The 27941-nt window shown below is 36.3% G+C and overlaps 1 protein-coding gene across 2 annotated transcripts; it reads left to right on the top strand.

Moving 5' to 3' along the window:
* Positions 1 to 218: 218 nt before the first annotated feature.
* Positions 219 to 26759, top strand: COG2 (component of oligomeric golgi complex 2). Of its 2 annotated transcripts, none has more exons than XM_039364399.1 (18): positions 219 to 373; positions 6687 to 6848; positions 7959 to 8024; positions 10260 to 10340; positions 11519 to 11619; positions 12681 to 12789; positions 13423 to 13602; positions 14440 to 14564; positions 17004 to 17130; positions 17546 to 17685; positions 19237 to 19298; positions 20182 to 20333; positions 20698 to 20886; positions 21428 to 21500; positions 22115 to 22257; positions 23170 to 23309; positions 25740 to 25920; positions 26258 to 26759. In XM_039364399.1, exons 1-18 carry the CDS (start codon positions 317 to 319, stop codon positions 26357 to 26359), a joined length of 2190 nt encoding a protein of 729 aa, XP_039220333.1. In that variant the 5' UTR covers positions 219 to 316; the 3' UTR covers positions 26360 to 26759. The 2 variants fall into 2 exon arrangements, with proteins under 2 accessions (XP_039220333.1, XP_039220334.1); XM_039364400.1 differs by having other exon boundaries at positions 240 to 373; positions 6691 to 6848.
* The last annotated feature ends 1182 nt before the right edge of the window (positions 26760 to 27941 follow it).

Genomic DNA, 27941 nt, shown 5'->3' with positions numbered 1-27941 from the left:
CTCTTCCCAAGCGCTTGCATGCCCACCAAACCGGCCACTTTCTGAGTTGCACGGCGGACCGACTTCCCCCTCAGCGCAGTGAAGTGAGCCGCCTTGGCGTCGCATCCCTCGGCTTCTAGGTACTTCAGGCGGTGGCTTCGTTTCTTCCGTGGCTGCAGTGGGCCCGGAAGCCTCCAGGGGCCGCTCTTGAGCACCCGAGAAGGCCAGGCCGGATCCCGACGTCGTCGTCTGGCGGAAGTGCCTTCCCTTCTCCCCCCGCCCCGAGGAGGCGGGTTGCGGGGACGTGGCTGCTGCGGGTGGCTGCTGCTCGGGCGCGATGAATCTGCCTCGGGGACCCGACAACTTGTGCTTCGATAAGCATGAGTTTATGAAGGTGAGGCGGGCGGGAGGGCTCGGGAGAGGGCGGAGGGCTGGGCCGAAGCTCCGGCGCTGGGCTGGGGAGGCAGCTGGAGGGCAACAGAGGCCGAGTTCCTTGCGGGACGCCCAGGCAGGCAGGCACCTGGACCCCTTCAAAGGCGGAGGCAGAGAAGTTCCTCTTTCTCCTTCGGGACAGGGAAGCCGCGTTCTTAATTTGGGATTTGTGGGTGTGTCGGGGAGGTCTGCACTCGGTCAAGGGAAAACCTGCTTTCCGATGCCTTTCCGGGTGCCTCCAAATGCAGTGACGTTTTCCCCAGGGATAGGTCTGCTGGTATGGGAAGCCCACTTAGGTCCAGGTGCCCGGCTTTGATCTCGAAAGTTTAGGGAGAGTCAAAGTTAGTTAATGTTTTTATGGGAGACACCCAAGAAATACTAGGGTGGGGAATCAAAACAAATCCAGGAGGCAGGAGTAAACCACTTTTACACTATCGAAAAGTATCCATGAAGTGCTCAGGAGCCTTCAAATAAGAGACTTTAGTTTTTATGAAATCATTTAAATTGGCTTGTCAACGTGTTGTAGTCTTATGTGTGATTTGATGTGTGGGTGTCTGTATGCTTGACATGGGCAAGGATGGCATGCTATTGTTTATTTGGTTTGTATGCCTTTTCAGGTAGTCCTTGACTTAGGACCGTAATTGAGCCAAACATTTCTGTTTTTAAGTGAGACATTTGTTAAGTGCGTTTTGTCCCATTTTACGATCTTTCTTGCCACAGTTGTTAAGTGAATCACTGCAGTTGATAAGTTAGTAACACAGTTGTTAAATGAATCCGGTTTCCTCATTGGTTTTGCTTGTCAAAAGGCTGCAAAAACCTGATCACATGACCTGGGACGCTGCAATGGGCATAAGTATGAACCAGTTGCCAAGCAGCTGAATTTTGATCACATGATCATGGGAATGTTACAAAGGTTGTAAGTATGAAAAATGGTCATAAGTCATTTTTTTCACTGCTGTGGTAACTTTGAATGGTCACTAAATGAACTGTTGTAAGTTGAGGACTACCTGTATTTCATCTAGGAGAGCTGAGTAGTTCACAACTGGTTAAAAACAATCCAGTGACAGTCCTTGCTTACTAACCATTCATTTAGTGAAGATTCAGCAGCTCTGAAGTAGACTTACAATTGGGTCTCAAAGTTGCGGCCATCGCAGTTTCCCTATAGTCACATGACTGCAATTCAAGCATTTGGCAACTGGTGCACATTTACAATGGATGTAGCTCCTGTGGTCACATGATCACCATTTGCAAAGTTCCTGCTGGCTTTCCACAAGCAAAGTCAATGAGAAATTGGCAAGAGGTTGCAAGTCATGGTCTACAGCTAGCTACAACTGATAAATTGCCATTGGAAGCGAGACACGGTCACATGATTTTTCACTTTATGAGTATGTTACTTAGTGATAGTTACTGGTCCCAATTGCAATCAGTAAATGAGTACCCATAAAAACTAATTAAAAAAAATATACAAGCATAAAACCATTGATTCAATTTGAAATAAAAAAACAGGTAGTCCTTGACTTACAAAAGTTCATTTAGTGACTGTTCAAAGTTATAGCGGCACTCAAAAATAATGACTTACAACTGTTTTTACACAACCATTGCAGCATCCCCATGGTCACGTGATCGATATTCAGATGCTTGGCAACTAATTCATATTTATGACAGTTGCTGCATCTCAGGGTCATGTGATCCCCTTTTGTGACCTTCTGAGAAAATCAGTGGGGAAGCCAGATTCACTTAACAACCATGTTATTAACAGCAACAGTGATTCACTTAGCAACTGTGATAGGTCGTAAAATGGGGGCAAAATTCACTGAACAAATGTCTCAGCAACAGAAATTTTGGGCTCAGTTGTGGTCGTAAGTTGAAGACTACCTGTATTCATGATCATCAGCAAAATACATCCTTATGTCAGCTCAATGCAGGCATTGTAAAAGCTCTCCACTACTGTCAGACCATCATAAAAGTTTTTATCTGTAAAATTCCTACAGACATCTGATTAAGCAATCATATTATTGATGATTGTTTTTATCTTGGTTATTTCTTGTAAGCTTCACAAAATTGTATTGAGTTGGGCAGGAATATCAATTCTTTAAATGTTTAAAAATTAATTATTGTGGTATAGAATAATAGATTAAAATACATATTCTGCCTGCATTCCAGAAAATCAAGATGGCATATATATAAATTCATGTGTCTCCCACCACATACCCCTTTTTTCCCTGTGAGGTAAATCATCTAAGAGATAGTAATTAGTCCAGTAATTAGTCCAAAGTTATCCAGTTCATTTAATTTATCATTCTAACCATTAAACCATAGTAGCTGTAAGAGTGAGTAGATTTTTGGTCTGACTCAACACAAGTATATTCCATAAATTAGAATAGAATAGAGCTGGAAGGGACCTTGGAGGTCTTCTAGTCCAGCCCCCTATTCAAGCAGGAGAACCTATACCATTTCTGACAAGTGACTGTCTAGTCTCTTCTTAAAAACCTCCAGTGATGGAGTGTCCACAACTTCTGAAAGCAAGCTGTTCCACTGGTTAAATGTCTTCACTATGCTTTGGAGAATAGTTTGATGCCCTCTTCTTGGTGGCAGCCCCTCAAATACTGGAATACTGCTATCATGTCCCCTCTGTTTCTTCTTTTCTTTAGATTTGCCAAACTCAAGTCCTAGAGCCATTCGTTGTATGTTTTAGTCTTCAGGCCTTTGATCATTTTAGTTGCTCTTCTCTGAACTTTTTCCAAAGTCTCAACATCTTTTTTGTAGTATGGTGATCAAAATTGGTTGCAATATTCCAAGTGTGGTCTTACTAGGGTTTTATAAAGCAGTACTAATACTTCACGTGATCTTGATTCTATGCCTCTGTTTATACAACCCAGGATGGCTCATAATCAAATGATTGTCCACTAGGACTCCAAGGTCCCTGTCACAGTTGCTGTTTTTAAGTCAGGTCTCGCCTAATCTGTACTTATACCTTTGATTTTTCCTGCCTAAATGTAAAACTTTGCTTTTCTCCACATTAAAATTCATTTTGTTGGATAGAGCCCAATGTTCAAGTTTGTCAAAATCTTTTTGGATCCTGCGCTTGTCTTCTGGGGTGTTGGCTATTTTTTCCGGTTTAGTGTCATCTGCAAATTTGATGAGTTCCCCTTCTATTCCCTCATCTAAGTCATTGATAAAGATATTGAAAAGTAAGATGGAGTCTTGTGGTAACCCATTGCTTACTTCTGTGTGGATGTAGTATCATTGAGGACTACTTGCTGAATATGGTTTGTCAGCCAGCTAGATTATTCCTTAATCTAGATTCTGGTATCAAGTTACTTTTTATATAGAATGGGTGATTCTATAGAAACTTCATATGCATTGGGATTGAGACTATCCAACACAGTTATCTCTTGGCTCCCAAGATTTTTTGACTCCCAGTTATTTAACAATAAGGCCGAGAAGATTCTTCTTTTCCACAGAACCATTGCTGAAGTGAAAAAAGATGGAGCTGGATTTTTGCATACAAAAGGATACACTTGCAATTCAGTTTAGTGTTCAAATTGTTGAGCAAAAAAAATTAAGAGTGCCTTTAGCACCATGACATGCATCTAATAGCTGGATGTCATAAGCTCACAAAACTCACAAAAAGCTCACAAGCCTGAGTAAAATAAACTCAGGTATCAAGAAGTGTTGTCTAAAAACACAGGGTTCCATGAACATATCAGGGTATCACAAATTGATTCTAAATATACTGAGTTAAAATCAGTAATATGATGCAAGACATTCTTGATTACAAAATTTCTCTTGCCCAAGTAAAATGTTGATTGCTACATGATTTATCAAAGCCCAGCACATTGTATATCCAACTTTTGGGGGGGGGGAAGTGTCTCGAGAGAGAAAATTATTAACCTAGTTGTGGGAAGTCATTCTAATGACACAGCTTAGTAATGATTTAAGAATAAAGGAGAAGATTATAGGAATTAATCATTTGCCTCTATTTATGTAATTTAAGTTCTTAATAGTAAAGAAAAATGTAGGAAAAATACAATGACAGATTTTAGATTGTTCCAATTCCTTTAGATGCCCTTCTTTATACTCATTTTATAGAGAATCTGTATAAAGAATTTTGCAAATATCTCTTACCTCTCTTATGAAGGTTGCCTAGTTTTACTTATCAATTTCACATTTCAACTCAGTTTCTTATTGTAATCCTATTCTAATGTAAAATGATGCTAGGTGTTGTGCAGTTGCTTGTCAAATTCACTAGGAATACAGTGTAAGAGTTAAACACACCCAACAGCCAGCATAGCTGGCTCGGGAATTCTGGCAGTTGAAGTCCACGAGTCATAAAAGAGCCAAGGTTGCCTACCCCTGGGCTAGTGAAATAAAATCTGTGGGGACTCCTTTCCTAATTAACTACATCTGGTCCTGAGATGTTAGAATATATGCAGCCCAGGTAGCATGTTGTAGGAGTTGTTAGAAATGAATTTGGCTTGAAAAGAACAGTATAGGTATAAGTAGAGCAATGTTGTATTAGACCTAAATCCAATAGTTACCTAAGTTTATTTAAAACGTTTATATAGCCATCTTATAACCAAGTCTGGGAGGCTCCCAATCAAAATTTAAAGCAACATACAAAAGCGTATTAAATGTATAACTCAACACACGAAAAACTAAAAAAAAATCCAAACGGTCAAACTTTTGATGTGCAGTCATCTAATCTTAGCCTAGTGCTTGGGGGAAAAGCCAGGTTTTCAAAGTTTTATGAAAGGCTAGCAGGGTAGAGACCTGCCAAAGTTCAGGGGGCAGGGTATTCCAGAGAGCAGGGGCTGTCACGGAAAAGGTGCACTTCCTAGCTCCTGTCAATTGGCAATATTTAGAAGACACTAGGAGTGTGCCCACCCTAGCTGACCTGGTAGGAATGGATAGAAGTCCTTAGTGAAAGGCAGTCCTGCAGATAAATTGGCCTTGTGCCATATAGGTGTGTAGGACATGACCAGGCTGAACCGAAGGAGGGGTCAAATGCAGCATCTTGAGTCCCTTCATGTCCACAAAGGATCTAAGTCCAGTTCGCCTGGATTTCCACTGACTCTTATCTACTAGCAATTTGTTTTGACCATTAGTAGTTGAGATGCTGGGAGAGAGCTTAAGCTTGCAATAAACCTTTATATTCATTTGAATTGCCTGGATTTCCTGACTTCCCGCGCTTGACAGTAATAGAGGTCTTTAAAGGTAATGACCAGCACCTTGAATTGCACCCAGAAAGAAACTGGAATGCATTCCACCAGTGACTAAATAGATGCCTGTGTGAAAGCCAAATGAATGATATTTTTGAGATTCAGAATCACGCTGACTTTGATAGTAAAGGTATAGTTGTAGTGTGTTCATGCCCATTGATTGCTTATATTTTATGAACTTGGATAATTTTCTTTGAAGACTTCCCGGGTCATCATTATATATTGTGGTATTGAATTTTCTAGTTTGGGAAGCAAGAAGTACAATACTAACGTTTAAAATCCCCTTATTATTTAGCTCCATTTGTTGATTCTAGATTTTATTATTTCCAATCAAGCCAAGTTTTATATTCCCAGCCTAGACCAACAACTTAATGATTACACAGCGTTGATATACTTAGTGTTGCCTTGCTATGCCTGCAGAAAGGTCAAGAACATGCACTGATCTCTGAATTCAAAGCTCCTCAATTGCTTCCTTAGAACTCATCCCAAGTTGTCATATGTAAATTTTCCTCCTGTTAAAAAGAACCCAAAACCACCTAGAATAAACTCAAAACAACAGATTATTTACGACTCCACCCTGTCCTTCAGCAGTACAACTTTGAAAGGGCACCATGGTAATCAGTTCATTATCTCTTCAGGAAGTTTCATAAGCATATCAGTTAAATATCAATTAAACAATGTCACCTGGTGGAATGCAGAAAGCAGGCTGTCTCTTTCACAATGCCTGCCCTCTGGAGGACAGTTCCCCCAAGATTTGTTTTGCTCTCATCTTTAAAAAGTGCTTCTTTCCCCACAATTTGAGTCAAGAATGGGTAATGGACCCCTGGGCTATGCTTTTGTTTCTGAATAATTGATTGTTTTCCCAGTCTTTCTCATTTGATCATATGTAGAGATAGCTCTATAATGCACGCTACCCATTGTCCTAGCATTGCAGTGGCCTATGTATTTCATAAATAAGTAAATCCTGTTTTTTTAAAAAAATAAAGAATTACAGTTTGTATGATAGATCATTTCTCAACAATTATGCTCTTTTTATACTTTTCTCTTTCGCAGCCAGACTTCGATGTTGATCACTTTGTGTCAGAGTGTAGAAAACGTGTTCAGTTGGAAGAACTTCGTGATGATCTTGAATTATACTACAAGCTTCTTAAAACCGCCATGATTGAATTAATAAACAAGGATTATGCAGACTTTGTTAATCTCTCTACCAACCTGGTAAATTGTCAGATTGCCTTACATGTGTTTAGTGCATATTATACTATTTATATTATATATTCCCCGAGCAACTAAGATTAAATATGCCATAGAAAGAAATGTCACTGCAAAGAAAATTATTTATGATGAGGTCCAATTTAAATCCACAATGGTTAAGTTAGTTGTATGACTAGTTATCCTATTGGTTTCAATGTGACTTTAAGAGTTTCTGGTCTAGTTCCAAGCTATTTAACAGGCTGCCTGCAGTCTGATAATGTACCCTGTTGAGAAGAGAGCATGTGGCACATGGTAGATGCACATTTTAGCACGTAGGCTCTCCAGAGCAGGCAATTTGTGACCTAAATAAAGAACAAAGTGATTTGCTACTGAGTTATATATTTATTTATTTATAAAATTTATTGGCTGCCCATCTTACCATAGGGTATATTGTCTGCTTTTTTTTTCTGTCAGTAAATATTTCATTTCAAAAGTAAGCACTGAAAGATTTGTAGCATACAATAATTAAGTAAGCAAATGCCATGTAACCACAGGAAATATCTACCAGTAAAAAATCAAAGATATACAATAAAGCCAAAATGTCTCAAAGTACTAAAAAATAAGAGATCGAGAGATACAAGCGCCCCAAAAGTGGAAGCATTCACAGCCATAATGACATCAAAATGACAAAAAAAAAGTGTTGTGATACAAACTCTGCCCTTTTATATTACATGTAAGGAGTTTACATGACCCAGCAATACATGTGTTTTATCCCTTGCCTACCACCATCACCCCCAATCAGCTTTCTGTGAAAACTGGCTATTTAATAAAGCTAGTGCTGGTGTTTGGACTAAAATGGGCAGTCCCTAGAAATATAGCATATAAAGAAAAGTTGACCATAGATACATTTTTAAACATTTGCTCTTAGTAGAAATGGAATACATTACAGAATCTTTCACATGCCTAATATTTGACGTTTAATTTAACAAAAAAATTTTTAGAAAACTAAAACATCAACAACTAGAATGTATCAGTAAAGAAGCGAGAGGAAAAAAAAGGAAATACCTAAAAACATTCCTTTGATTTTATTTTTAACTGCTCATTAATAGTAATATGTTTTGGGAATTTCTTTAGGTTGGCATGGACAAAGCCCTTAATCAGCTTTCAGTGCCTTTGGGACAGTTGCGAGAAGAAGTTATGGTATGTTCTGAAATATTTTCTAATGTAAAGGCTATAGCTGCCTCATAGATATTTTATAATCCTGTAAATAACGCTTTATAGACAGGGTTTTTTTAAAGGCTAGAATTTAAGAATTCCAAAACAAAATGTTCAATATTTTGAGAACATCTCTGCATGGTAAGAAAAAAACCCTGAAAATATCAACAGTGGAACACAGTTTATCGTTATTATGCATTTAGCTATTTACAGTAGATTCCCACCTTTATTATTTTTGTAAAAAAAATTCAGGTGATGGACATTTTATTTATTAAATTTATATGCCACTCATCTTACTTTGCAAAGTTACTCTGGGCGCCTTACATTAAAATCATAATAGTTGTTGCAATTAAAACCACAATAGTCAACATATCTAATATTCCAAGTTAGGCCCAAAGTCACTTAACCAGTATTTTTGTGTAATTCAGGACTAGAACTCATGGTATAGTAGTATCTAGCTTGGGCCACTAGACCAAACCAGCTATTCAGTTATTCACTAATAGCTAAATTTTCCAGAGTTATATACTCTGGAAAAAAAATACTTTTTTTAGAATAATAAACAATTGGATTTGTAAATCAGTACTTAATTCAAGACGTATTAAACATACACATTTACTCTAATTTGTGAATGACTGCAGAGTATTACATTTTCTTACCACGTAGGTCTGTTGAAATTATCTTTTTCTGTTGAGCTGAAATTTTAAAGTGCCTAAGTCAAACTTTGTCTTGCATTGAATAAGAAGAGCAAATAATAAATCAGTACTATGGGATGTTATGATAGGTTTATATGATAAGATTTTTTCAAGTTAAAATAACTGGGTTGAGAGCTCAGCAAATGATTTATAATACTTGGGACTTACTCTGTATGTTTTCAATTAAGCAATTTTAACTATAGTCCCACACATTATATTTTTGTTGAACACCTGTTTACTCGAGGAGAAAGGCTGAAAAATAAACTGAATTTTCTCTGAATCATTTCTAAAAAGATTTACTCTGTGGTCTACCAAGATCTCCAAATTTTTCTTACAAGAAATATAGCTAAGCCAGGCATCTCCTTATCTTGCATTTATGCATTTGATTTTTCCTGCCTAGGTGCAGAATTTTATGTATCCTGACACTGAACAACATTTTGTTGGATAGGGTCCAATGTTCAAGTGTATCAAGATTCTTGACATTTGATCATAATCAGATATCATAATCAGTATGCTCATAAAATATTCAGATGACATAAAGCTTGGGGGAGATTGCTGATATCACCTAAAATCACAATGATTCTTGATATCTGATTCCCTCATCTAAATCATTCATGAAGATGTCAAACGGTATTGAGTCCCAGACAAAACCTGAGGTACCTTACTTCATATCTCCTACCATGTGGACATAGACCCATTAAGGATCACGTGTTGGCTACTATTGTTCAGCCAACTGTGAATCCATTTGGAAATAGTTCCATCTAGGCATTTCTTCCAGTTTTTAAGAAGAAAACTATGGTGTAATTTAAGTATTTATTACATTTATAAGGCCACCCAATTCTACACAAAAGTAGAGGGGATTCAAAATGCTATCAAATGATGTTTCACTTTAAAGTGAATCCGAACAGGTGAATCTATTAAGGAAGCCAGTGTGGATAATTGTGCTGAGTGTTCCATTGCAGATATACTATTTATGATCTTACCATTAAAAATACCAGGTTTTAGAAAGTGAAATACTCTGTTTTCTTTGGGTTTATTTTATTCTTAGATATATAAGTTAAGACTTTCCTTTTTTTGAGAATCCAACAGTGTGGATAAGAATGCTAACACAGTCAATTAAAAATAAATCTAAGAAAGTAAGAGTTCCTTGCTTAATAATTTTTAGCTTTAGTTTGTATGAAACTAAAAGTAGGAGCTATTATTAAGGCCCAAGGAGGTCATGCAGGAATAATTGGATGACCTAAAAAATTGAAATGATTGAAATGAAATGAAATTGTTGGAATGAATATGAACCACTCAGGCACAAAGATAACTGATGTAATTTGTGGATACTGGAACAATTCTTATTCTACAAAATGTCATGACATCGTATAGTTGAAGTACTGCTTGGACACTTTTTTGGCTGAAATTTCTTGGCTTTTTCTTAAGATGTTGTCCATTTGCAAAATGTATTGTGTTAATAGGTACATGTTTTATTGTTTTGTTAAAGAAACATTGTGAAGCTTACACTTTTGTTGATGTTCCATAGAGTCTTAAGTCATGTGTTAGTGAAGAAATACGTGCAATTGATGACCGTTTGTCTAAACAAGAAGATATCAGGGAAAAAAAGGTATTTGATTGTATTTGTACATCAAAAGAGCAACATAAGTAGATGAAAATGAATGTATCTCTGTTTTGAAATCTAATCATTAAATCATGTTGGTTTTTTGGAAACCCATTGAAATTTGGCTGTTTCAGAAAGTGAATGGAAAATTGCTATAAATGGAGATCTGTCCTATGATGCACGTGTTTTGTATTTGATTATTTTTCTGGCACAAAGTTTTTTTCTAGATTTGTTTATTTATTTACTACTTTTGATCTTATTGTAGGCTGATAGGTGACTGCTCAGAGTGCCTTTGCTGCTTGGAGTACCATATACATGCTAGTTATTTGTGCTATCCTTTAAGACAGCAAACTGAAAAGTTGGCTAATTCTAGTTCCAGATTTACCTTATAAAATTATTATTTCTAATATAGTTTATATTTCCCATTGTAAAGTATAGAATGCATTCAAATATGTTCTTTGGGGGACTTATATAAGCATTTGTATATGCTTACATTGTGCTATTTCCTTTTGGGGTAGGCAAAATATAAATGAAATGAAATGAAATGAATAGAATAGAATAGAATAGAATAGAATAGAATAGAATAGAATAGAATAGAATAGAATAGAATAGGACAGGACCTTGGAGATCTTCTAGTCCAGCCCCTTGCTCAAGCAGGAGAACCTATACCATCTCAGACAAGTGACTGTCTAGCCTCTTTTTATAAATCTTCAGTGATGGAGCACCCACGATTTCTGGGGGCAAACTATTCCATTGATTAATTGTCCTCACTGTCAGGAAGATTAGCCAAAGAAAGTAAAGATATAAGAACTACATCTCTTTTGCCCCAATCCCATTCTCTATACCTCTCTATGTCTTTCTGTCCTTGTTTCCAGCACAGCTATACATTGCTTCCTGCATTCTCTTTTATTCCTCTCTTTAAAAATCTCATCAGTTCCCTCCAATTACAACTTTCTCAGTTTTCTCCTTCCTCTTGACTCATTCACTCTTATATATTGCTTTGCAATTAATCCTTGTACATTCTCTCAGTTCACTTCAACATACTTTTTGCTGTGTTCAGAAATATTGGTATCTAGCAGACAGTAATCAAAGAAAATTGATATAGCAGAGCCAAACTGTTTTAGGTTTAAAGGCAGATCAAAATCAACCTTAAAAACAGTTATGTTTGCTTTTTTAAAAATTAGGTCTGTGTCTTGAGACTTATTCAAGTTATTAAATCAGTTGAGAAGATAGAGAAAATTCTACACTCCCAAAATTCAAAAGAAACATCATTAGAAGTAAGCAGGTATGACAATTAAATTTTATTTTCATTCACCAATTTGTTTTTCTTTGGATATGTTTACCAATAAAGTATAATTGGTCTTTTTATAATTATATGATAAAATAATAAGTTCCACTAAACATTTAGAAGAGCATATCTTTGCTTCCCAAAAGACCAGTATGAGATAATATATTTATTTTCTCAGGGCTTTCTCAAATAAACTAATTGATTATTGAGACTATGGGTCTCTAAAAACTATTTTCAAAAAATGCAGCCGTAGTTATAATATTTTCCCTGAATTACTATTACTGCTATATGCATATCAACAAATTTAATGATTTAATTTATGTAATATAATTTGTGTGGTTTTATATTCCTATATACATGAGTAGCCCAATCTTTCTGAAATTTATGAGTCCTCCATGGCTGATGATGCTGTGTATGCTTTATAAGACACGGTTTTCTTCTTTTCTCTGAGGGAAAATGAGTGTTTAAAAAGAAGCTGTTCTAAAACTAATTTAGATGCATATGATCAGCCACAGGTACACTGTGTAATTCACATGACCCCTGTTGCTAAAAAATGGCCCACGTTTCATGGAGAAAGGTTTTTCCGCGGACCAGAGAGGCTGTGGTTTCGTGTGCTGTCTGCATCCCACGGATGGGGCTTTGCTTGTTTGTGCGGACCAGTTGCTGGCATGCCATGGCCCGGTACTGGTCCACGGACGGGGGTTGGGGATCCCTGGCTTAAGGAATTATTTCTCTAGATAAATGAAAAGCTGTCACTCATTTATTTACATGAGGGAAAATAAAGGTGGGGCTTGGGCCACTGTAATCGTGTGATCTAAGTCTGTTCCCTCTTGTAGTAATTTCAGCCATTACAATTCAAAGCTATTCCTTCCTAAGCTGCGGAGCCTTCTTATTGGGTCTATTGGTCCTGCTAAATTTAGTGCTGATAGTTCAGAACAGATTACAGAAACTCCCCTTCTATATATTTATATACTCAAACACAGGGAAAGAGAGAAATGGAGAAATAAATCGTGCTGTTTTTTATACTGAATTTATGTCTTTCTGTGTGCCAATTCAAGTCCACTTCTGACCGGTCAGATTTTAGAGAGAATCGCTACCGAATTCAACCAGTTGCAATTTCATGCGGTACAGAGCAAAGGAATGCCCCTTTTAGATAAGCTGAAACCAGTAAGTATGCTATCTACCCACACACACACCTTATTTCAGCAACATTGCTTTCTATTTTATTGTGAGTCTTTTTACCAATCAGCTTTAAATAGTTTTGAGTTAAATGATGCCATCCAAAGGAGTGGCAGTCTTTGGTGCATATTTGAGATCAAAACAAAACAGAAAAATATGAAATATATCAGTTAAACTCCTGTCGTCTAGGGAATGTATTTATTAATTCAGTTTACATTTAACTTTAAATCAAGTAAAAGCAATCCATTACTTAGTTACTAAATGCAATATATTTCAATAAGTATATGCTTCAAATGCCAAATAAATGCTTCTTAAAAATAATTGCTTGTATTTATGGTAACATTTAGATGCAAATATTAATTAAATGGAATCTTAGTTTCCCTTTCAGTTGCTATATTATTCTCTTGCTTGCCTTAAAGACTAACAAATACTTTGTCGCTTAAGCTTCAATGGACTGTTAGCCAGCAACCCATGATTCATAATCAGTTTGTTTAATCTGATATTAATTATATTATTCTTAATAATAATATGCACTTTTAAATAAATTAACGATATTAATGAATCTCATTCATTTTCCCAATGCAGTTAACAATTGTCCTCATTCTGTTTTGAAAATCATAGCGTATAGTTGGCATAACAGCAACACTGCAGCAATCTCTAGAAGGGCTGCTGTTAGAAGGACTTCAGACCTCTAACATCGACATAATACGACATTGCCTACGTACCTATGCAACAATAGACAAAACACGGGATGCCGAGGCATTAGTTGGCGAAGTCCTTGTGAAACCATATATAGACGAGGTAAGTGATGCTAGGGGGAACTGATGGAAGAACGGACACTATCCATATCTGTGACTCTTCGTTTTTCAAAAGAAGGAAAATACTGCATCCAGTTTTGATCACCACGATGTAAAAAAGATGTTGAAACTCTAAAAAGAATACATAGAAGAGCAACAAAGATGATTAGGGGACTGGAGGCTAAAACATATAAGGAACAGTTGCTAGAATTGGGTATGTCTAGTTTAACAAAGAGAAGGGCAAGGGGGGACATGATAGCAGTATTCCAATATCTCAGGGGCTGCCATAAAGAAGAGGGAATCAAGCTATTTTCCAAAGCACCTGAAGGCAGGACAAGAAGCAATGGGTGGAAACTAATCAAGGAGAGAAGCAACCTAGAACTAAGGAGAAACTTCCTGACAGTGAGAACAATTAATCAGTGGAACAGCCTGCCTCCAGTTAGTGGACTCCTTTTTTATGCAAGTTTCAAGCAGAGATTAACATTAATTGGAGACTGATATATGTTAGGGATACCTTAATTTGGATTTCTGCACTGAGCAGGGAGTTGGACTCAGTGGCCCTCCCAGCCCTGATTTTCCAAAAGCTAGAGCAAAAAGCAGCATGCTTATCATTTGATAGCATTGGAGTTACCAGTGATAAAGGAAGGCTGTTAATTATGTAATGTGGATTAAAAATCGCATATAAATATTTTAGGCTGAATTAACCACTATCCTCCTCCTGCAAAATTAACATATTGAGCATGCTGTATAAATACAGGGATTGGGACTGTAGGCTCAAAGTGTCTTTTTTAAAAAATGTGTGAACTTTAGTTTAAGGTTTGATACTGAGGCTTTTTCATAGGTGATTGTAGAACAGTATGTTCAGTCTCATCCAAATGGTCTCCAGACTATGTATTCAAAATTGCTGGAGTTTGTTCCTCTCCATTGCCGTCTCTTACGTGAGGTAACAGGAGGAGGCATTTCAAGGTAATTCAAATCTTTTTTTTCCTTGTTGTTACATTTTGTTAACAGATTTCTGTTAGCTTCTATTAAACAGTCTTTAAATTATATGAACAGAAGCTCTGATGGCCAGGGAGTGATCTTTAGTATTCATTATCTTCGGTAATAAATAAATATCTGCTGACTGTATTTCATTGCAATGTAGCTCATTTTAATGATTAAGAAAAATAGTGTCAATATTCTTTTCTCACCCACTTTACCATGACTAATACTTTATATTTGTGATTTATCATGCAGAAAATCACATTAGTTATTTGTCATCTTGAATATCTAATCTTATCCTTACTTTACTTGGCATAATGATTTTCTTTTAGTCCTAGATCCAAGTTTTTCACATAGGATTCATTTCTAACTTTTAAGAAGTACTGTGCAATCATTTTTTCTCACCATTTTTTTAATGTATCCCCCAGAATAATACGGTATTTTTGTGAGATGTAGGGATGTAATTTAATGTATTTTCATTGTGGTTTGGATAGTTACTGTTTGATTTATTTTAATTTCAGCACAGTGTTTATGTATGTGGATGTGACCGAAACTTATGGCATTCCTAGACAGGGCCATGAAAATCTATGAACTGTTTGTTTCAAGTTCAAGTAGTTCATTTATGAGGGCCAAAATCACATCAAGAGATATATCCAAGATGGTGTATTTAATTCATCACATATTTTGAAAAATGGGCGATTGCTACATTAGAGAATATATAGGGTGGAAGATAGTCTGTTTCTTTGTACAATTTGTAAAATGATCTTTGAGATTTCAAGGCAGGTTCTAACAATTTTAAAATGTTTTTCAAATTGGCTTATACAATAACAGTAACAGCTCTGATATGTAATAAATTTCTAATTCAGATATAAGTTTATTGCAGTGTAATAGAATACATTTTTAATTCCTAGTGGAATAAAATGAATTCAAGCCTCATAAATTCATTTGTTAACAATGTTTAATTTTTATTTATTTATTTACCCAATAACTTAGTTATTTATTTTTACAAATAACTAAGGTGGTAAATATATCTGACACACCTTCCTCCTCCTATTTTTCCTACAACAATAACCGTATGAGGTAAATTGGGCTGAGGGAGAGTGACTGACCCAAAGACACCCAGCTGGCTTCCATGGCTAAGGCAGGACTTGAACTCACAGTCTCCCACTTTCTAGCCTGGTGCCTTAACCACTAGACTCTAAATGTAATTATTAATTATAACTATTAATTGTGATTGTCAGTGCAGCAGTCATAATTATTGATGCTTAAAATTTACCTAAACAGACTGCAGAAATACATTTCAAATTATTGGGCATGATGTTCTTCATATGATTTTATATTTTGCTAATAATTAACTTTCTTAATACATCCAGCAGCTTAGTCTTTTATGTTCATTTTAAAATTGCTAATATTTATTGTGTGATAAGCTAGAACTATAGTGGATTTATTTTCTTTAGATTACTTAGAGGTTATTGGCAGCTATATAATGTATTTAAATATATTGTGTGTTGCTACACACCTTTAGAAATTGGAATTTGGGGACAAAGAAGAAGGTTCTTATATCATTCTCTACATTCTTAAGGCCACTGTAAATGTAATTGGAAAAGCCATGCATCTGTTGAGACGTGTCCTGCATTCACACATAAAGTGCTGGAGGCCTTTATAATGTGAACATTTAACGTTAAAGGGTACTTGTTTGAAAGGAAATTGGATCCCTTATGCACCACCTGTATTCACCCCAATCTTCATAGCTCAATTCTACAAACTAAGTTGGACTCAGATAAAAAGTGTTACAGGGGGAGAACATGCAGAAAGTCTCTGGATATGGACAGGATATGAGCACACTCACGAAGCACAATACCACTGGCACTGCAGTAGCTCAACTGCAGTCCCACGTTTGACTTTCATTGGAAGACAATGAAAGGATAGCTTAAGAGCTGCCTATCTGGAAGCATTCTTTGGCTTCAATTTGCAGTGATAATTGCTCATAATCGTTTGTATTCAGGTTCCAGAAATGAATTGGCGTGCTTTCTTCTTTATGCATCTCAAATGAATTTCAGAAAAATAACTTAGTAATGTTCCTTTACGTTTGCAATGAGAACAGTGTGGACTACAATGTAACCAAATTGTCACTATGCGGTATATTAGTATATGGTATAAAATGCCTGCCTATTGTACTCAGGTGATCCCTTTGGTCCCTATGCTCAAATGCCACCTCTTTGCATAGGTATGATTTGTAAAAAAAAAAACAAGTCACAAATATTCCAGTGTTAGAATTCAATTCATCTTACAATTGCTGGAAATCCACAGTGTTCAAGAAATCTGTTTCTAAAAAATGTCTTGCAACATATGCAATACTCTGTGTAAATTCTGAATTTTTTTATTAGAGCTATTTATAGTAGGAATATTGATTTAATCTTGCAGTGAAAGAGGGAATACAGTTCCTGGATACGATTTCTTAGTAAATTCCGTATGGCCAGAAATCGTTCGTGGTTTAGAAATTAAATTGCCGTCTCTGTTTAATCCTGGAAACCCAGATTTATTTCATGAGGTAATTTTAAATTTATATGTTCACCACAGTTTGAAATGATAAACCAGTGGATACAGACTGTTAGATTTAAATATATATTTAACATAATTTGTTCAATTGCAACTAAGATATGTTCTTCATTTACAGAGATGAATACTATTGTAAGAGAAAGTTTGTACTCTGTAATATGAACCGAATCTGAGGCATGGTGGACAAAACATAGGAGGCTTAACATTCTGAGTCAGCGCAGTTTTATGTAAATGTAATCAAAAAAATATATTATTCTCTCTTCACGTAAATATCTCCATTGCTAATAGGATATTGTTTCTAGTTTCGTAGTTTTCAAAATGAGATAAAGTGATTGGATAGAGAAGTAAATGATGCTACTTCTTTAAGAAATTAGACACACAACTTAATGCATCCTTTTTTCCTTCAGAAATACAACATAAGTATGGATTTTGTACGGAAGTTTGAACGGCAATGTGGCTCACAAGCCAGCGTAAAAAGATTGAGGTTACATCCTTCCTACCAGAGCTTTAATGATAAGTGGAATTTGCCAGTTTATTTCCAAATAAGGTCAGTGTCTCGGTTTTTATTCTTAGATGATGTAAAGAACATTTTAAAATATGCAAGTGAAAAGATGTATTAAAAATGAGCTTCTTCCCCCCCAAATGTAAGGGAATACCTCTTCTAAAAGTATGCCTTCTGGAACATCTGTGATCTGAGTATATAAATCTTCTTATTTTAGAACCCTTATTTCTATCCATGTTTATGCAAGCTTTATTAAACTGCAACAATGTAAATGTAATAAAACCTCTTGATTAATTTCATTGAAACTTTTCACTTCTGTGTGATTTTAGTTTTACAATCTATAGCATTTCTCCAGAAAAATTGATAGAAATTACCATGAGTTCAGTTAAACAAAAATAAGATTTTATACACTGTCAGCACCTAAAGCTGTTTTCTGAAACAAGCCTGATTGAAAAAGCCCTCTTAAAAGTTTATCGTTCTTTTTAAACAAAAGTTTTCAAGGTATCGGAAAGAACTATTGATTTCTGTCCCCTAGAATTATTTGCAGAACTTTGTGCCAGTGTCCATTGTAAATCAGTGGAAAACGGAAGGTGCTTTGATCAAAAGACCTAACTGTAGGTCATCAGAAAGAGTTTCTTTGCTGTTTTCATTCCTGCTGTGGTTTAGAGTATCTTTAGGAGATTGTAGGCATAATTAAAAAGCGGTTGTCCTCCTTTCTTTCAAGATTCCTAATTATAATTTAGCTCCTCTCAAATAATACTGAATTTTGTCCCAGATTTCAAAGTCTCAATTGTTGGATTGAAAGTTACAATGAAAACAAAGAGAGGTTAGAAAAATCTGTGCTGAACCTTATGAAGAGGTCTCGGAGGTCTAGAAATCCCCACTCCTCCTTTTTTACAAATCCCTTTCTCCTGTTATCTGGGTCCGGCCTTTCCATCTGTCAGACATTCCTTCTAAAATTGACTAGCAATCCAGATGTATAATCAAGAGCTATGTTGCATGCAACTTATTTATTCACTTACCTAGATCTCTTTCTCTCACCGTTATAGACAGTGATGCGTCATGCATCTCCTAATCTTTTCTGATCACAGGATTCCTTTAGCAATAGACATGAGTGCTTTTGGGTGATAGATTTTGTGAGGAATCTTATCAAAAGAGTCTCTTGTCCAATGCATTTGTCTAGGTTAATCGTGAATTTAGTTTTTTATTAGCTTTCAATTGTTTCATAGTTTATTTTGAGAGAGAGAGAGAGAGAGAGAGATGCATCGTAGCATACTTATTAAGTGAAACCACAATGAGTTGATCATTTCTAGGATGACAATACTAAGGTTTCTTAAGATTAAAACATCTGGAAAAGGGAGCCAGTCTTTAGGTAATGCTGGGAAATCACCACAGAGAAACCAAGTTGAAGTTATGGGTGGGGATTCCACAGCTGGTATGAATTCCCTAAAAATATCCTCTTAGAACTTCTGTGTGATATTCAGACTTGAGATATAATTGGTAGGATTAGATTGATAGTTTGCTCACTAAACTGCCAGATGTTAATTGCTAACCTTTCACTGGGGTTTCACAAAAGATATTTTGTGGTTCTTCTAGATTTAGAGAAATTGCTGGAGCTTTAGAAGCAGCTCTTTTTGATGGCTTAGAAGAGGCTCCAGGTAAAGTTTTTTCTCTTTATTTAACATGCATACCTCATGCTTTTTATATTTAGATAACATAAGAAAAATACTTATTTTCCATTGCTGGGATTTTTTAAAAAAATCTTCATATAAAAAGTGCTGCTCTGCTGACCAGAAATTTTGTGATAGTGATCAGCTCACATTATCATGATCCATGTAATATTTGCTTAGAACAAAAGCAAATGAATTGAACCAATTCAAAGAAGAGAAATATATGTCCAAATGTTGAAGAAGAGTTGTTTTTATTACTAGCATTTGACCGAAGGTAGAATTGACTTATAATGTTTCCCACTAAATAAAGAACTATTTATGGGTAGCACTGATGAAACAAAAGATAAAATGTGCTCCCGGTTTCTACTTTATAGTTTACTGTCTGCAATCCATCATTTTATAATGTTGGATAGTATTCTTTCTACAGAATAAACTAATTATTAAGGAAACAACCGTTTCCCACTTTTCCATCTCCTCTGCTATGTAACCTCTGCAAATCGTGCTTACCTTTTATTTGCAAGTACAAAGTTGGTCAAAAGATGCCTAGTTGCTATAATTGAGACTTGAGAAAAAATAAATAAATGAGCCTTCGACAGCCATGTAGGAAGAGTGCAAAACCATCTCTCCTTGCAACTGGCTGGAGAGAAGAACTTCTGGCTTATAGAAAGATGTGCAGATTTTCTTCCAAGGGGACATCCCATAAGCAACTTTTGAGGAAATGCTGTAAAACTATACTTGCAGAATTTTCTCTAGAAGAGGAACTATGCCAGGAATGAAGCCTGGAGATTAGAAAATAAAAGCAAAGTCAATAAGATAATGTCTTAAATATAACATTGATCGTAACTGAACTACCTCTGTTGTTTCTTGGCAGCTGGAAGTTCATATTGCCTTTTGGCAACGCACACGACGTGGGCTAGCTTACAGAAGTGCTGGTCTGCTCAGATTTTTCTACCATTGCTAACTGATCGATTGTGGAAGCTTTCACTACAGATTTTAGCCCGCTACTCGGTCTTCATTAATGAGGTGAGAAGAACAATGGCTGTCTTCCACCAGGCTTACTTACTTAATTTATTTATTTTATCACACCTTATTAATTCATAAGTAAACTCAAGACAGCAAACATACATAATATTCCTTCTTCCTATTTTGCTTGCGACAACAAACCTGTGAGATAGATTGGACTGAGAGAGAGAGTGACTGATCCAGTCACACAGTCAGCTTTTCATGCTGAGAATCTTAGGCTAGGAATATTAAGAAATTAAACTGATACAAAATTAGCATCTGTCTTTAACAAATAACACAAAGTTTTGACAAACGTAAGATAAATGTTCATGGATTTCTCTGTAATAATACTTTTTGTCACTTTTTTTTTTTATAAACGGAATAGCTTCTGCTCAGGCCTGTCTCTAATGAAACTGTGAAAGACCATAAAAAAACATTGGCAAGCAAGGAATCCTCGCTGAACTCTGTTGAAGATCAAGGAAATGAGTCTTGTCCAAATGCTCAACCCTTACCTTCTATATCTACCACCCAGTTTGTGTTTGTTGCTGCAGATTTGGATCGACTTCAGGAATGGGTTTGTAGATATTACTGATTTACCTGACTCTCTCTAACACAGAAAACCTATAAATATCATGATGTATCCTGACGAAAATTATTCTTTAACATTTGTGGCTGTTGTTTTGGTTATCAACTTTTATCTCGGTTTCTTATCATTGAGGTAAAAGTGAGGATGAGTGATGCGTTCTTTAGTCTTACCAGTTCAGAAAAATTTAAACTGTTAACATGCAACTTTCTAGGAGTTTGAATCAAATTGTTTAAAGTGTAATTTTTATTATTTTTCCATAGTTGGTTAAATAGCTCATTGTTATTATTATGTCAGGTACACCTGTTTAATTCTAGAAACTGTATGGAAGGCTGGCATAGGTCATGCACAGGTACTGAATACAGAATCCTTTATTGTAAGATGTTGCTGATGCCTTCTTTATTTGGGGTGTGTGTTTCAGCAAAGAGATTTGCAGAAACATTACGGTCTTGTATGCAAGAACTTTTCTGCATCAGTATATCAGATACCTGAAGGATATATACTCATAATGCCTTGCATATTTTTCGTTCAGCTTCCTGAACTTTTGGAAATGATCAAACCAAAACTTGACATGATTGGCTTCAAGAATATAGCTTGCATCTCAGGTAAACATTTCTGAATCTCTTTCTCTTTCACTCTCTCTCTCCCTCTCCCTCTCCCTCTCCCTCATGTATTCAATCTTTGATAAATATATTTTATCAGACAATGTATTTACAAGACAAAATGTTAAATTGAATGAGGAAAATTGAAATTGAAGAAATCTCTCAAGGTTTGAGGAAATGGATTTGCTTAATTCTTCTTTTTCCTTCTTGTATCTTTGGGGTGAAAACATTACTGGTTCTTAAGCATATTTCTCTGCTAGTGTTTGCAGATCTTTCAATTACACATGTAAACTATTTGATTCTAAAATGAAGTGAAAGAGGGAATGAATGGGGGTGAGTGAAGGAGGGTTGCAGAATTCTGACTCACTTGGACACTTGCCAAGTACAGTTAAGAGAACAGGCAGTGTTTTAAAACCTGCTCTTTTATATCTCTATGAAACATAATATTGAAGCAGTTGTATCATAATATATAATTTTAAGTAGTACAGTCCAGCTCTGTTTGTATTTTTTTTTAACTGTACTTCAGAGGAATTGGAAAATATCCATATACCTAAGGCTGGCTTGGGATGTTTAGATTTTACTGTGTATAAATATATATATATATATTTCTTCAATAGGAGCACTAGAAGATTCAAAGAATTCTTTACTAAGTTCCTGGCCAACCTTAAACAGTAAGATAATTCAGGACTTAAATGATTCTTGCTTTAGCTGCTTGAAAAGTGCCCTGGAAATCCCAAGGCTATATAGAAGAACTAACAAGGTATTTTTTTTTAACATTTGAAAATATATGTGTGTATATGTATGCACAATATAAATGGCCATTACAGTAACTATTATGGTGTCCTTTAAATTGGGCTGTGTGTGTGTATGTGTATAGTTGTATCATGTTCATATGTCCCCATTATCCATGCCCATATTTTTCTAACTCCATATTGACCTCATTGGCACCTAGGAAAGATATGGTGATGTAAAAACTAAAATATCCTTCTGGGTCCTCTTGACTCTATCGCATTCAGATTTTCTAAAGCAGACTTTGGCAGTGCATCGATGTCATTGCTTCAATCAGTACGCATCTCTTTTTCAGATAAATGGTTATTAGTCTGGGCAGCTGACAAGGACTGTTTCAGAAGTAAACAGAGAGATCAACATCAGAGATCTCCTGTTTCCCATTACTCCAACCTATAGGAGAAGAAAGCTAACATTGCTACTAATGTAATAGAATGGCTCAATCTCTGTCATACTTGCTTAATTCCAATTTGCTGCTACCGAAACTGTTAAAATTGTTGACAGTACATCTCATTGTTCACGGTTAAATCCCATTGTTGTTAAATCCTTTGATTAAACATTTCATTTTTTTTGTCAGCTATTTCTGTTTGGCTATACATATGTTAACTCTAATACAAATTGTGATAATTATGATTGATTCATGTTTGCTCTAAAGGCCATCTAGGTGAGGCATGCTCTGCCATTTGTTCTCTAGAAACCAGGATTGCCTTAAATATTATCACAGATTATTCATTGGAATGATTATCTGTTGCTACTGAATAATTCTAAGACTGCTATGCATGAGAATTAACCATTCATCTTTCTAAATTGTCATGTTAAGGTTTGCTGTAGACAATAAATTCTTCTCTTGTTTTTTTCCCTTCACATCTCATACATCAATAATCAGGAAGTGCCAACCAAGGCATTGCCCTATGTTGACAGTGCCCTTAAACCTTTCCATCAACTGAAGAATGATTACAAAGATATATTAAAGCCAGCTGTGATTGAGCAATGGCTGGAAGGAGCCCTCAATACAAGCACACAGAAGTAAGTGACATTTTAAGTAGAACATTGCCAGTCTTATAGAAAGTTGTTGAAAATTCACAGATTATTTACATTCACAGCTCATCACTATGCATCAAAAAGCTTTTCTGATAAGCTCCATTAAAATGACATAGACCTCCTTGGAATCCCCCTTCATATAATATAGGCATCTCTAAAATCCAAAACTTCACACATAAATAAGTAAAATGTACATGATTATATATGTGCTGCCATTTCCACAAGTAGGCCTTTGATAGCACACTGTGTGTGTGTGTGTGTGTGTGTGTGTGTGTGTGTGCAGAAACCAAAATATTTACAGTTACACTGTGAAAGATTTCTACCAGCAGAGATAAATGTTGTAATTGTGGACAGCCTAAGGAGGTTGGCATCACTTTGGTGGGAATGTCAGTGTTCATGTGGTGAATACTCCTTATTTCTGAGAAAAATGTGACAATCTCTTAATCCCCTGTAGTGATGGAAAAAAGGAAAAGACCCATTGCCGAATGATAACTCCTAACTGTACCCATCATTGGTCATAATGGTCATAATGGCTGGGGCTGTTGGAACAAGAGTCCTTGAAGCAAGCTTTGTTGTTTGCAAATGTTTCATTACACAACTAGATAAACATCATCAGTCTTGATGAGTGTGAGGTTTTCTGTTTATGTGCAGTAGCTTACCCTGCCAGTATGGGATGTGGGGTTCTTAATAATTCTTTTGAACCACATTTACATACCATTCAAAAGATAAGGAGCTACCAAAGAGAAACCACACCCCCACCAACACTAGCAAGGCAAACTATTGTATATAAATGGAGGGCAGCCCCCCAACTCACTAGTACTGATGATATTACCTAGTCAGTTAATGAGATGTCTGCCAGCAAACAACCAAGCTCAGAGAGCACCAAGGACTACATAGTTGAACCTGAGATACGTGTATTCTCTTCTGTTGGCTGTTGGAAGTTCTAAGAAAGCAGCATCTGAAGGTGTGCACAGACCCTTCAGCTTGAGAAACGGGGAGTTTTGATTTGGAATTTTGAAATCTCAGTAATACAAAACATTTTCTGCTGTATTTAATTTAAATTAAATTTAAATTAAGTACAGCACAATATGTTTAAAAAAAAGTCTAGGTTCATATCTTGGAATCTGGTGGTGGGCCTGTGGAAGACCTATTTTGGAATAAGGAAGCATAGACAATAATTACTTTGGTGGACCAATGGACTGTCTTGTGCAAGGAGCTTCCCGTGTCCCTTATTGAGTTCTAAGATGGTGGCGCCTGGATCGGCTGCGGCTGCATTGGCTCTCGAAGATGAAACGTTTTTGGAGGGATATAAGGGATATAGACCACATGATTGGGAAGGTTTTAATGTGTTTGAGCAACGTGGTGGGACTAAGGTAACATACGACGGACAATCTTTGCTGGTATGGTGAGTTTTTAGCTGTTTCGGAACTGTTGATGAGACCGTTAAAAGTCGTTTGCACTGTTTGAAATTGTTCTGCCAGCAGCAAGATCTGACTGCTGGCACAGCGACGGATTCTATTGCAAATCGGGGCGATCTCCAAAGGAGGCAGAGGAGGAGAGGTCCCAGGGTTTATGGAGCAAAGGAACTGGATGAGGCTGTCGGCAGGCCCAGAGGAAGGGAGAGAGGCTTTGGGAGAAGTTGAAGGAGGCGGCAGCGTGCTCCGGGGGCGAAAAGGAGTGAGGCCTCTTTAAGGAAAAGGTGGAAGAGACAGGATCAGAAAAAACAAAAAGAGGCGAGGTTGTTGTGCAGGAATACAAGCTAATTTGAGGGCTAATCCACATGGAGCTCCATTTCCATCTGTCCTGTTTGCCATCGTTCGCTCCCTGGGGACTAAAATGGACATTCTGAAACTTGAGCTGGCCACGAACAAGGAACGTATATCAGAGGTGGTGACCCTTTGAGAGCTGTAGGCAACAAAATTTCATTTTGATGTATGCCGATTGGTGTACATTCAAAGTGACAATAAAGTTGTTGTTGTTGTAGTTATTTCATATATTTCTTATATTACAATTTGTTTCTGAGACCCAAGCCTGTATGTCTTTTGAAATTCTTTAACATTGAAGTACGATAGGAGTATTTTGTTGCCTATTGTCTCCTTTATAATAACTAGGGACCAGAATTTTGTGGTGATATTCTAGGCTTTAAGAGCCAACCTATTGTATAAATAAAAGCTAAAGTAAAATTAAAATAGGGCATGTTCCAGGCTAAAATCAGCAGTTTTCAGCTGCTATTGAAGTAAACAGGAGAGAAAGCGTGTATTTTCATTTCTCTATATTTATTTATATTCTTCTCCATCCTTTAGGCACAGTATAACTAGTAAATATATACACAGTAAAATTCCTTTCTCCCCCCCCCCCCGTAAATGAAGTTCTGTCCACAAGTGTTCATAATCTAATCTATTCCTTTTTATGTAGGTACTTGGATACAGTATCAGATATTCTAAATTCTGTAAAGAAAATGGAAGAGAGTTTGAAAAGGCTAAAACAAGCCAGAAAAACTGTAACTGCAAATCTTCCCTCCCCTTCTGGAGGCATGAGTGATGATAACAAAATTCGCTTACAGTTAGCTTTAGATGTGGAACATTTTGGAATGCAGGTAACTTAGATGCTAACAACAGTTAAGGGTTGTTGTTGTTGTTGTTGTTGTTTGCACAGCTGCAGCTGTTAATGTGTTAAAGTTTGACCACATAAACCTCAATTCCAATCGTTTGGCCAGCCATTCTCTCTTGCTTTTGATATGCTTTAGGCCGGTCACTCTCTATTGCTCCAGTATATTTCACAGCATGGTTGGTGGTGGGGGTAGTTTGGAGGGGGTGTGTGTAATTTCTTGAAATTCAATATTCATATTGTAGATCTTCTGATTATATTATTTTTGAAATATTTCTGGTGTTGCTTACAATGCAATAATTAGTAAATCTGATCTTTTGTTTTAGATGGAGAAGATGGGGATGCAGCTGAGCAACATTACAAGTTTTTCCACTCTTTCGGAGCTTGTTCAAGCTGCTAGAGGTCAGATAGCCAGCGAACAAACATAACACAATCTCCAGCTTTTTAATGAAGAAACCTAGCTTCCCAAAAAGAAAAAGAGAGTTTATTTTTTATTTTTACTTTCCTTTGCCAAATGCCGTGTAGCAAAAAAAAGTGCTTCCTAATGCAGCTCCAGCAGCAAATTTAAATGTGTCTCAAAATATAAAAAACCTCATTTCATTAAAATAAAGAAACATACAGGGGAGAATGTTTATTTTGGTTTTCCATTATATGGAAGGCAGTTTATATATATTCTACCTATTCTGCCATAGGATTATGGAAAATATTTTTATTTTTATTGTAAATTATTATCATGCAGAAAATTGAATTTAACATGATTAAAATGAACAAAAGGATTTTTGTCTTTTTGTAAATTTTGTTAGAATAAAAAGTGGCGTTAATTATGTTCATATGTCTTGTGTGTTTTTATTATTTTGTGATGAAAACAGTAACAAAAAAGTATAAGAGTAGTAATGTTGTGACATGCAAGGATAGTTTGTATTATATTACTTAGAGTTTATAAAGAACTATTATTGGATTTTTTTAAAAAGAAAACTATTTTGAAGCTTTTTCTCAAGGGGTGGCATCTTTTATCCCAATTCAAAATGTTGCCCATATCCTGTGATGAAAATTGAATGTTTCTCCAAGTGTCTTTTCCTTGAAGGTGTTGTTTTCAGATTACCTGCTATTTTTTGTTTGTTGGGCATACAATAAGTGAACTATAGAGATAGAGCTGTAGTATTTATTTGGTAGAGGTTTAGTCAATCATCTCAGAATTCAAGGCTAATTGAGGAGTGCTTTTACAGGCTTGGTAGGCATTTTTGAGTGGTTATGGCAACCCTTTACTTCTCAGGGACCTGGAATTCCTATTTCCATCAAAATCCTTATATCCATCACTGAAACTCTGAAACGCTTTTTTTTTTTTAACCCTCCTTGAGGTCACTATAACACAGCATGATCCCTGGAAGGTTGGGAGGCTCAGTTGTGGCTCCTGGCTGCCATGGTGTGGACAGTTCCTAATTTGAAAACATACGTAGGTGAGTCTTGACAGGAAGAAGTTCTGAATTTGAAGAAATGCACATTGTTATGACTTCAGGAGATAAAGTATCCTAGAATCACAGCGGTTCTTACACTATTGATACTAAAAAAAACCTTTGAATCAGAATGCTGGACAACAAAGGAGAGAAAGGTGGCCTTGCATTAAATTAGTTTTTGCCTACTACTGGCATGCAAATCAAACAAATTATGTTTTCCTGATTCCCCCCCCCCAAAAAAGGGGGGGGGAGATTCTTCATCTCTATTACTAGGATGGAGCACAGAGCAAGACATGTTTAATATCCAGTTTGGATTCTGTTTCAAAGGTATGCATACAGAGTATAAATTATAATGCCAAGGTGACAAGGAGGGAAGAACCATGAAGCAAACATATGAATTTTGGCATGAAATTTCTGGCCCTTGGAATAAATGTATAGACAAGTTTATAAAAACTTTAGTTGTAAATGCTTATGTTTGGCACCCTGCTCTAGATCAGAAGTCTCCAACCCCTGGTCTGTGAACCGGTACCAGCTGCGGCATGCACAAAAAAGCAAA

This window comes from Crotalus tigris, unplaced genomic scaffold (genome assembly GCF_016545835.1).
Source record: "Crotalus tigris isolate CLP2741 ecotype Arizona unplaced genomic scaffold, ASM1654583v1 scf7180000019759.570773, whole genome shotgun sequence".
In the NCBI taxonomy this organism is placed as follows: domain Eukaryota; kingdom Metazoa; phylum Chordata; class Lepidosauria; order Squamata; family Viperidae; genus Crotalus; species Crotalus tigris.
This window is presented reverse-complemented; position numbering and strand designations above follow the sequence as displayed.